The sequence below is a fragment of the Crocodylus porosus genome, unplaced genomic scaffold, assembly GCF_001723895.1.
Source record: "Crocodylus porosus isolate Cpor-Errol unplaced genomic scaffold, CroPor_comp1, whole genome shotgun sequence".
Lineage (NCBI taxonomy): Eukaryota > Metazoa > Chordata > Crocodylia > Crocodylidae > Crocodylus > Crocodylus porosus.
Window position 1 is genome coordinate 125,038,491 of NW_017728943.1, and position 11,368 is coordinate 125,049,858.

The 11,368-nt window shown below is 46.2% G+C and overlaps 1 protein-coding gene across 1 annotated transcript; it reads left to right on the plus strand.

Annotated features, from left to right (window-relative positions):
• Positions 1–8,164: 8,164 nt before the first annotated feature.
• SF3B5 (splicing factor 3b subunit 5) lies at positions 8,165–9,933 on the plus strand. Its single transcript, XM_019550136.1, has one exon. It carries the CDS (start codon positions 8,388–8,390, stop codon positions 8,646–8,648), a length of 261 nt encoding a protein of 86 aa, XP_019405681.1. The 5' UTR covers positions 8,165–8,387; the 3' UTR covers positions 8,649–9,933.
• Positions 9,934–11,368: the final 1,435 nt, after the last annotated feature.

The following is an 11,368-nucleotide window of genomic DNA, read 5'->3' on the forward strand; positions in this document are numbered from 1 at the left end:
GGTCAGCATCCTATGGCTTGCAGGCTAGAGCTAGCCTATGTAGCCTTTTATCTGGCCCACAGAGCTGGGGGGCTTCTGTACTGTATGTGGGCAAGTAGGGGGAGGCAATGCACGCTGGGCTGGAAGCTGCCTGCACTTGGAGCTAAGCTCTGTTAAAGTGGGTCCCCTATTCCAAAACACTGCCAACCTCTGAATTAGATCATCCCCACCACCTTCCAGTGTAAGCCCCAGCAGTGTTGTCAGTAAGCCGTGTTACTTCTTTGCATAAGGACTGCAAACTCAGGCCCAGGGGAAGAATGCAGGAATTAGTAAAACTTTTAAACCACATAATTGAGTAAACAATTTTATGGAAAACAAAGCTATTAGGCAACCCCTGTTTCAGGAGTATGTTCCAACAGAGTCCTGCTCCATTTTTATTCATGACCTCTGTTAAACAACTCATTTTGTTGGTACTTGGCGTGGTCATTATAATGAGTGACAACTGTGTTTGACATGGAAGAGATTTTCCCAGATTCAGGCGGTCAGTTAATAAAACCATACTCTAATAACCTGCTTTAACTGTTCTGTACATCCACTCTATCCCACAGTAAATGGAAGCTTACCTGTGATAATTCAGCAGCTATTTCATTTGTACCTGTTGTACCTGCCCCAAGCCTCACTTTCTGTGGGACAGGAGCACACATACAGTAGCTGTGATCAACTGTCATGTCTGCATGACTGGCAAATTCCTTCTCCTCCACACTGATATCTGTTTAACTGTATTGTCAGTCCACAGCCATAAAAACCACAGTCCACAATACGTCCTAGCCACTGGAAGATTCCTGGCAGCAACTGCACTCGTGTGGTACCCTTCCAACTTCCCATCTGCAACAGACAAGCAATTAAAAACTATGCAAAATGCAATTGTGTTTATATAATTAATAAAGCTCATGTTCACCCACATCTATGTTGTCAAAAAAATCTAGTTTAGCAATGGTTTAAACAAGACTAAAACAGAATCCAATAAAAGCACTTTTTCACTGGCTGGTTTTCCTAAGGCCAAACTAGATGATACTCACACATTAAAACATGCCACGCTAGTAACTTAGGCTAGAACTTGCTTTAAAAAAAAAAAAAAAAAAAAAAAAAAAAAAAAAAAGTTTATACCTCTACTTGGTCATGTCCATATTGGCCAAAGTGGTTCATTTGCAACCACATTAAACAATTCTAAGCACAGTTCCTTAAATACTGGAAACCAGGCCAAAACATGGGGATTGTCAGCAGTCGGTACAACTGTGCAGAGTGCAATAAGTCCCTCTACAAACTTTCTCATCCAAGTCCAACCAACACAGCCTAGTTTCCTTGAATCCTTCTGAACAGAGTGGTGTATATAGAGTAGTTCGACCCATTCATTTGCAACCAATTAAATGAAAAGTTTTCCAGGTAACATTTGGATTGTGCCTCAGTCCTGTGCTCTTGTCTATTATTTCCTTCATATAGCAATTTTTTAACATAACCATAACAAAAATGGGGCAGTGCCTTTTCACAGAGGAAATGACCAGAAAACAGAACTGCTGACAAGAAAATGTCATTGCTTCATTTCCAGCTGTCACTGCAGGGCTCTCTCACAGTTCAGCCCTATCAGTGTGAGACTTCCTGTGCTGGCTATGTATAAAGCAGATCTGTTTATAAAAAGATCACTTCAAGTACTGGCATAAACTGCAGTTTACAGTGCCAGCTTTAGAGCAACATGTCACTAGCTATGCTACTTAATTTATATTGTGTGCTTTACAAATAAGGACAGGGACTACCCTCCCCTCTCCCCACCAAGGACCCACAATAACAGAAATAACTTAGCACACAAAATTCCCTGGATATTCCATTGCCTGCTTTTCAATCATTTGCTAACTTGACTTTCCAACAGGTGAAATAGGTAACAACTGCATTATCAGATCCACATCTTCACTTTACAAAGCCACTTAAAGCTTGATCAATATCACTAAGGTCAATAAGAGCTTTGTGTTCACTACAAAGACTGAACATTTGATTTAGATGCATGGGATCCTGAATTACCAGCAGAGTTTACAGTAAAAAAAAAAAAAAAAAAATGAGTAAAGATATTAGCCCATCCTAAGTCCCTAGCTTATTATTGGATTTGTCAATTAAAGTAATTAGAAATTCAGTAAATGATTGTTATTACAAAAATATATTTTGAATATTAAATAATCGAGAAGCTAAAATTTCTTGACTGTACTTGATAAATCTTCTGCAGGGACTCCACATAGCTCTGAGTATTCTTATTTTCAGGCTTCAACCTCTTCTTTGTAAGCCCCAGAGAATGGTCCAAGGGTTTGTCAACAGCTGCTTGGATTTCAGGAAAAAAAACCTTCAGAACCCTTTCTTTTTTTAAGTTCCTTTCACAGCTAATTAGGGTAGGAAGGGACCTCAGGAGGTCATCTAGTCCAAACCCCTGCTCAAAGTAGGACCATCCCCAACTAGATCATCTCAGCCAAGGCTTTGTCTACCCAGGTCTTAAAAACCTGCAAGGATGCCATCATTTCTCTGTGTAGCTCATTCCAGTGCTTTACTCTCCCTCTAGTGCAAGTTTGTTTTCATATCTAGCCTAAACTTTGCTTGCTGCAACTTGAGACTGTTGCTCCTTGGTCTGTCATCTGCCACCACTGAGAACAGCCTAGCTCAGGGGTGGGTGGGCAATTATTTTGTCTGGAGGGCCTCTTAAAGAGTTTTGGTCACCTCTTGAGGGCTGCAAAAGTAGCCCCACCCCTTGACTGGTGCCCCGCCCCCTTGTCACCATCTTGGGACCAGAAGTTCTGCTCCTAACCCCTGACCTTTGCTACCAGAAGTCCCTCCCCTTGCCCCTAGAAGTACCCCTTTATTTTATTTTTTTTTTGGGGGGGGGGCAGGGGATTGCTATCTAAACCAGAAAAACCAAATATCATACATTAAAAGTCAAACATCTACTATAACATATTTTAATTTTATTACAAAAAATACTGTTGTCATGATTTGTGTTTGCATAGTATATATAGAAGTGACTGCATAATAGGTCAAAAATAAAGTCTTCCTGTTGTATTTTTGGTGTGGGGAGAATGTATGGGGTGTGGTTGGGGGTGGGGGTGTGCATATGGTGGGGTGTGGCGGGGTGTATGTGGTTTGTGAGGGGTGTAGGATATGTTGGGGGTGTGTGGGGGCAGGGTATGCAGGGACCCCACACACATTCCTCCTCATGGCACACAGCCCCTGCCACCAGCAGCAGCAGCAGGTGACAGGCGCAAGGGGTGCTTGTGGCCCATGCAGGCTCTGCCGCCCAGCAGTAAGTGACTACAGCCAGCACTGCACATGACAGCAAGGAGCACAGCTAGGGCTGGCCCACCTCTACTGCATGAGATTCCACAAAGCGCACATGCAACTCCTGGCATGATGGAGCCAGCTGCCACCATGGAAGCAGGTGACAGAGCTCCCCACCACTTCCGGCAGAGCCCTGGCAGCTGCACATAGCTTGGAAGGCAGCCGGGGATTCTCCCAGTGGTACGTGAGTGCAGGAGCTGCACATCTACCATGGGGAGCCCTGTATAATATAGGTGGGCCAGTCTGGCTGCACTCCTTGTTGCCATGTGCAGCACTGGCCAGAGCCATGCGCCACCAGGCAGCAGTGCCACAAGTGCCCCGAGGGCCCCTGCTTGCTGCTGGTGGTGACAGAAGCTGTGCGCCGTGGAGGGAGTATGTGTGGGGGAGTCCCCACAGCCTCCCACCCTCCACACTCACACCCTGCCCACTCAAGCTCTGTGCTCCTGCCAGCTGCCTGCATGGCCAGGATCCATACAGCATGGCACAGAACCAGCCCGGCCCAGCCTGGCAGCATGCGGTTCCCATCCATGGCTGGGACCCACACAGTGAGGTACGGAGCCAGCCCAGCTCGGTGGTGCACTAGAGTGTCAGGACCCATGAGAAGTCCTGTGCTATCAGGCTGGGCCAGCTCCATGACTCCACATAGTGCTCCTGGCAGGGAGCAACACACAGAGGCATGGAGCCAGAGTCTTGCGACCCCCACGGAGTGCGGCGACTGCCAGCTCCCCCTCCACCTAGCCTGTTCTTATATGAATTTCCACTCTTGGACGAAGGGAAGGCTGAGGAACCTCAGGGGTGCCAGGAGAGAAACCTCTGCTAAGTCTCCAGCTCCTCCTGCCACTGGCAGCTCATTGGCTTTCAGCCAGGCAGCTACTGGAGGGTAAATTTTAGAGGGGCCCCACAGGCCAGACAGAATGGTCTGCCGGGCCAGATTCAGCCCGTGGGTCATATTTTGCCCACTCCTAGTCTAGCTTCATCCTCTTTGGAATCACCCTTCAGGTAGTTAAAGGCTGCTATTAAATCCCCTCTCAGTTCTCTCTTCTCCAGATGAAATAAGCCCAGTTCCCTCAGCTTTTCCTAAGCCCTGTTTCTTAGCCCCCTAACCATTTTCACTGCCTCCACTAGCCTCTCTCCAGTTTGTCCACTCCTTTCTGTAGTGGGTTCCCCAAAACTGGATACGGTACCCCAGATGTGACCTTACCAGTGCCACATAGAAAGGAATAATCACTTCCCTCAATCTGCTGTCAGCGCTCCTACTAATGCAGCCCAGTATGCTGTTAGCCTTCTTCACAAGGACACACTGTTGACTCATATTCAGCTTATTGTGTACTGTAACCCTGGATCCTTTTCTGCAGATCAGCTGCTTAGCCAGTCAGTCCCCTGGCTGTAGTAGCGCATGGGATTATTCCATCCTAAGTGCAGGATTTTGCACTTGTCCTTATTGAATCTCATGAGATTTCTTTTGGTTCAATCCTCCAATTTGTTTATGTCTCGCTGCATCCTAGTTCTACCCTCCAATGTATCTACTACTCCCCCCCAGCTTGGTGTCACCTGCACACTTGCTGAGGGTGTACTCCAGGCCATCTTTCAGATCACTGATGAAGATATTGAACAAAACCAGCCCCAAGACTGATCCCTGAAGAACTCCAATTGAGAGCAGCTGCCAACTAGATGTTGAGCCATTGATTACTACCCTTTGAGCCCAACAATCCAGCCAGTTTTCTATCTACCTTTCAGTCCATTCATCCAACCTGTACTTCCTTAGCTTGCCTGCAAGAATGTCACAGGACACCTATGAAAAGCCTTGCTAAATTCAAGGTATATCGTGTCTACTGATCTCCCATCAGCAGAGCCAATCATCTCACCATAGAAGGCAATCTAATTGGTCAGGCACAACTTGCCTTTGGTGAATCTATGATGATTGTTCCTAATCACCTTCTTCTCTTCCGAGTGTTTAGAAATGGATTCCTTGAGGATCTGCTCCATGATTTTTCCAGGGACTGAGGTGAGGCTGACTGGTCTGTAGCTCCCTGGATCCTCCTTCTTCCCTTTCTTAAAAGATAGGCGCTATGTTCACCTGTTGTCCGGGACCTGTCTCAATTCCCACAGAAGTTTCAAAGATAATGGCCAGTGGCTCTGCTATCATATTGGGCATGTTCCTCAGCATCCTTGGATGCATCACTTCCAGCCCCAGGGACCTGTATACATCCAGCTTTTCTAAATTGTTCCTAACCTGATCTTTCACCACTGTCAGCTGCTCACTTCCTCCCCAAACTGTGCTGCTAGGTGCTATAGTTTGGGAACTGATCTTGCCTGTGAAGACTGAGTTGAAAAAAGGTATTGAGTACTTCAGCATTTTCCACATCATATGTCACTAGGTTACCTCCCCCATTTGGTAAGGGACCCACAATCTCCCTGATCTGCTTGTTGCTGCCAACATACTTGTCCAAACCCTTACTGTTACCCGTCACGTCCCTTGCTAGCCACAACTCCAATTGCACTTTGGCCTTCCTGATTTCATGGTTGCATGCCTGAGTGATACTCTTGTACTCCTCCCTAGTCATTTGTCTAAATTTCCACTTCCTGTAAGCTTCCCTTTTGTGTTTTAGCTCACTGAAGAGTTCCCTACTAAGTCAAACTGGTAGTATGATATGCAATTGGGAAAAGAATGCTATGCATTCCTTGTTGTTCAAATCCTTGTTTTTCAATTAAAATGTTGTTGTTAGGTGCCATAGCTCAGGGATGTCCAACCCGCAGCACATGTGCCATAAGTGGCACAGGCAGCCTGTGCGTGGCATATGGCAGATCATGAAGGGATCAAGGAACACAAGAACAGACAGGAAAGGGAGCAAAAAGCAGAACAGCAGACCAGGAAGAAAAAACAGGGTAGGGAGCGGAAAGCAGAACAACAGATCTGCCACAGGAAGGGGATCAGAGTAGTCCTCAGGGAACATACAGGGCTTACCTTGTAGCATGCCACCCAAAAAGATTGCCACCCCCCCCCCCCACACACACACCTTAAACTGAGGCAATTTGACCTCTATGTTTTTGGGTTTTTTTAAAGCTAGTAGCCACCTAATTTTCTTGGTTTATAGACACAGCAACCTGGTGGGAATCTCATTGGGTTTTAAGATGAAAGCATCAAGCAGAACTCTGAAGCACCAATGCAATAACTTACACTTTCTGCATCTCTTTGCATTCAAAAGCTGATCTAACTCTATCCCAACTACGTGGTAGGTTCAATAAGAGACCCCGCTCAAAGGGTGGAAACAGATGTCCCCAGACATCTCATTTATGTTTCCATGATGTGTTTTATGGCAGCACAAATGCTGAGCAAATAGACATTGATACCCTTCACTGTGTCATATGAAAGGAAAATTGGTAGCGCACCAAAAGCTAGTAATTGAATCTACTGCTTTACTGTGGCAGATGTCCATTACCTCTGTAGCACTTCCCCTACTCAGGCAGACCCCCGCCCCAGGAAAAACAGGGAGATCATATTGCTTCTTCTCCTGCACCATCAAGGGTAGGACAAAGGGTGACATGTACCTGGGCAGATCTAAGATTTTGAGAAGTGGGGGGAAAGCTAGAGTGGCACATCATCACACATTACACATATATAATGCAACACACATTTTTCTCCAGTTAAAGAGAAACTAAAAGCTTTACTAACATGCTAGGGGGTGAGAACTATATTTTTCAGCTTGAGAAATTGGTATATAGTCTAGCAAATCAATGCATATTCCAAGTTTTAAAAAAAACACAACCAACTAAGCAAAAACGGTCAAAGGATTGGGCCTGCAGTCATTAGAGTTCACTATGTCTCTTTTTCAGATCCATAAAACAAAATCTAGCCTTTTTACGTGCCTTGATGGTGCCTCCAAAGCTGCACTATCAGTCACTTCTACCCTGAGGTAACAGGACCATGATGGAATGAAGGTTTTCAGCTAAGATTAAAAGAGTCTGCAGGGCTGTGAAGTGGAGTAGAAAGAGATTGGCAGGAATCAGGAAGATGACAAAGAGCCATGAAATCAGTGGACTCCCTCTGCCTTCCCTGCAGAGAAGCATGCTCCTCCCAGGGCTGCTGGCTGTAGTGTTGGTCTAAAGATGTCAGCAGACACGAACAACGTGTGCCCCAAGAGGCTGGGGGGGCATGGTGACCACCTGCAGGCAGCAGCGGTTTTGGTGGTGGCAAGCTCCCATAGGCAGCTGCAGCAGTGCCGGTGGCAAGGCGGGGGGATGGTGAGTGCCAGCCGGCGGTCAACAACCACCCGCAGATGCCTCTAGTAGTATTGGTAGTGGCCAGAGGCGATTAGCGACAGTCCACAGATGCCACCTGCGGGGGGAGGTTGGCTGCTCACTACTGGCAGCTCTTTTCTCAGGGGGTGCACCACCAATCTCAGGGTGTGCATGTACACCCATGTGCACCCCCTACATGACGCCAATGTCGGCAGACAAGGCTCTTTGGGTAGATGTGACCTCTTGTATTAAACCAATTAAATAGTTGGAAATTATTTTCTTTGTTAGCTTGTTTACAGTCCCCCACCCACGCTTTTGCAGAGCCCTCATTGGGGTCCTAGCTTTTGCTAGGTCCCACTCATCACACACCCACCCTCCCACATTAGCACTGCGCATGCGCGAGAGCAGACACCCCCGCGCCCCTGGTGCGAAGCTCTCCCGCTGGTTAAGGCCAGTGCCTCGTTTTCATCCACACTCCCCTCCCCACCCCGTTCGATCCCTTCTGTCTACGCAAGGGTGGCAGTACCTTGCGACTACACTACCCAGTATGCAGCAGGCTCAGCCGACGCGCGCATGCGCTTTCCAAAAGTGAGGGGTGGACTCTTCACTCACCCCGCGCGGTCCCATCATGCACCTGGACGGCGGCGCTTCAGAACCAGCGCGCGTGCGCTAGATGTAAACAAGGCCTCGGTGACCCCGGAAGCGACCGTTTGCCGAGGGGGCGTCACATCCAGCCGGCATTTTGTGCGGAGCCAGAGCGCGGCGCGGAGCGGAGCTGAGCTGCTGGGGAGGCTGCCGCTATGACGGACCGCTACACCATCCACAGCCAGCTGGAGCACCTGCAGTCCAAGTACATCGGCACGGGCCACGCCGACACCACCAAGTGGGAGTGGCTGGTGAACCAACACCGCGACTCCTACTGTTCCTACATGGGCCACTTCGACCTGCTCAACTACTTCGCCATCGCCGAGAACGAGAGCAAGGCGCGCGTGCGCTTCAACCTCATGGAGAAGATGCTGCAGCCCTGCGGGCCGCCCGCCGACAAGCCCGACGAGTCCTAGCGCCAACCTAGCCCCGCCCCGCCCCGCCATGCGCCCAGCCGCAACCCACCCCGGCGGGTACACCGGCAGAGGCCTGAGGGGCCCGCGAGGCTGAAGATGGCGCCTGCGGTGGGACTGACGGACACGGGTGCCTCCATGCCCACGTGTACAGCAGATTCCTGGTGTTTCTTCACCCTCCTGTTTTTTTAATGTGAAAGACAAACGTCCTGGGCATTTCCTGATTGCAGCTGGCGGGGGTCTGCAGCAGCCCTAGTTGCAGGAAGAGGACTGGCTGCACTTACCGCTGTTTTCCTTTATGTATATGAATGCGATCACTTGTAGGGAAATATATGTAACTTGTTCTGACTGCAAAATTTAAGTTTTCATCTTTCAAGTGTTTCAGTTCAGACAACTGAAATCTCTCTGTAGAGATGTACATATATAGGAAAAACAAAATATATATATATATATATATCCATGTTGAATCTTAGGTTGTTGCTGCAAAGCCGTGGGCATGGGCAGGGGAGTGAAGAAACTGAAATTCTCTCTCTTCATCCACCTCCTTCCACACACAAACCTCTCTTTCACTTTATGGCTTTCATAAAGTCAGGAACCTCCACTGATTTCCTGCCCTGTGTTGTAGAGGTCTCATTAGCCATACTTTCACCTTAAGGCGCAGGCATGATGGTACTCACAACTCTCTGTGTACTGCATCTAGTGCAAGACAACATTGTCACCTTATGGCTTAAGTAATATAAAGCTGTGCAGTGCAGCAACACACACAGGATTGAAACTGATGGCTTCTTTAAATAGCTTGTTTTATATATTCCTTTTTCTGAGCTCTCAGTGTTGCATTGGTTGTTTTGTTAACCCCTACTGTTTTCTTAACTTGGCTCTTCACCTTTTCTCTTCTGTACTGCGCCATGTTCTAACAGCAAAATTTTAATTTTAATCTTTAAAGTGCTCGAATACAAATAAGCTTCCATGTATAAAACATAGGCTGGAGTAGGAGAGGTCTAGGAAAAGCCAAATGATTCTCTGCTAAGAGATTATTTTTTTCCTCTTTCCCCCATTGGGTCAAACTTGAGCTCTCCCTTTAGTTCTGTTTCATTCAAGAGTTAAGAGCTTAGAACCCATGTGTGGACAAAGTCTGTTTGGATGATAAAAGGATAAAGCAAGTATTGTGACAAAACTGTTACCCATGTAGAATGAATATTGCTGCTCCTGATTTGTTGCATAACTTGAGTTTAAAAAAAAAAATGTTTCTGTTAGCGAAAGTTAATGTCCTGTATTCCACTTACATGCATACCAAGCAAAAGTATAATTTGGTTAACAGCATAATACGATGCCAGTTCAAGTATTTTTGCCTATTTACATTGTAATAAATATAACTACTTAGTATCTTTCAGCTCTGCTGTCTGCTTTGTAAATACAGCTGCACAATAAATTGGTGCCAGAAACACTGAAGGGGAAATAACCATGAAAATATCTGCTGTTAGAAGCCTAGTAAATGACAGATGCTAGTCAGTTCCCAGGGTACTTATCTCCCTGCGCTTACAGAAGTAAGGCTGTGTTCTTAATGAGCATTGCCTACATCAAGGGCATGGCCATTTTTCAGTCCCAAGGCTATGTATTAAAGTTTATTTAGTGGAGGCCATCATCTCCACTTCTCTTTTTTATTTCTGGGGATTGACAAGGGCCTATTCATAGCTCTTATTTTTCAAACTGTAGTGTGCTGGCTAAGGTATATTACATAGTATTGGAAGGAGAGATTCTTAGCGTGGTGTATAAGTAGTGGCTGTTTTCTTGTTGCCTTCTGAAAGAAAAGCTTGCAAGAAAGAGTTGACAATAATAAAAACCTAAGTCTGTCTGTCTGTAATGCTCTACTCGTGCTCTGATTGGCTGACTGAAACAGCCAGTCAGAGTGCTCCAAGTGTGGGGGAGTACCACCATGATTCCAAAGCTGTGGAGGACTGGATAGAGGGTGGGGGAGCAGAAGCCCCCAACCCAGCTCCCTGCAAGAGGCAGAGGTGTCGACACTCCATTCCAGCCCCCTCTGCCCTGTCATTCTTGATGGGCAATCGGCTAGTATATTAGTATTCTTTAAAATTATTTCACTATATTCGGTAACTGAAAGAAAAAAGTTTCATCCTTTCTGCCTGCTTTGAACTGTTACCAGACACCAAAACAAGTTCAAATGCTCCTTCCAGCACAGTGAGCTTTTCTGAGGTGAAGGTAAATTAAGTAGAAGGTAAACTGATGTAGGCTGGACAAGAGGGGGATAAAACATAATCTTGAATGTCTGTCTTACCAATATACACAGGCACCATAGTCAGTATACTGCAATCTATTTTGATATAAGTTAACTTTTAGAGTGACACAGAACTACTTTGGTTACACGTTACTTTTCTCTCTTCTGTATCATGTTAAGACCCAGTCTAAATGGGAAAGTTTTACTGGTTATACCAATCCAAACTTTCCCATTGTAGATATTTATTCTAGTATGACTGACTTTAAGTGACAAAACAAAAAAACCTCGCATCTTTTACCTGATTAAGTGTTTGTGGGAAGTGGGGGTGGGAAATTATACCATATTAAGTAATTTAACAGTTTAAAAAAAAATCACTTTGAATCCTTTTCTTAAAATTTGAAGTTGGTGGAATGTTGCTAACATTTTAGCAGAGAATGGAAACAAGGAAGAAGGAGTGATCATTTTAAAAGCTTACTTCAGCCAGAGATGA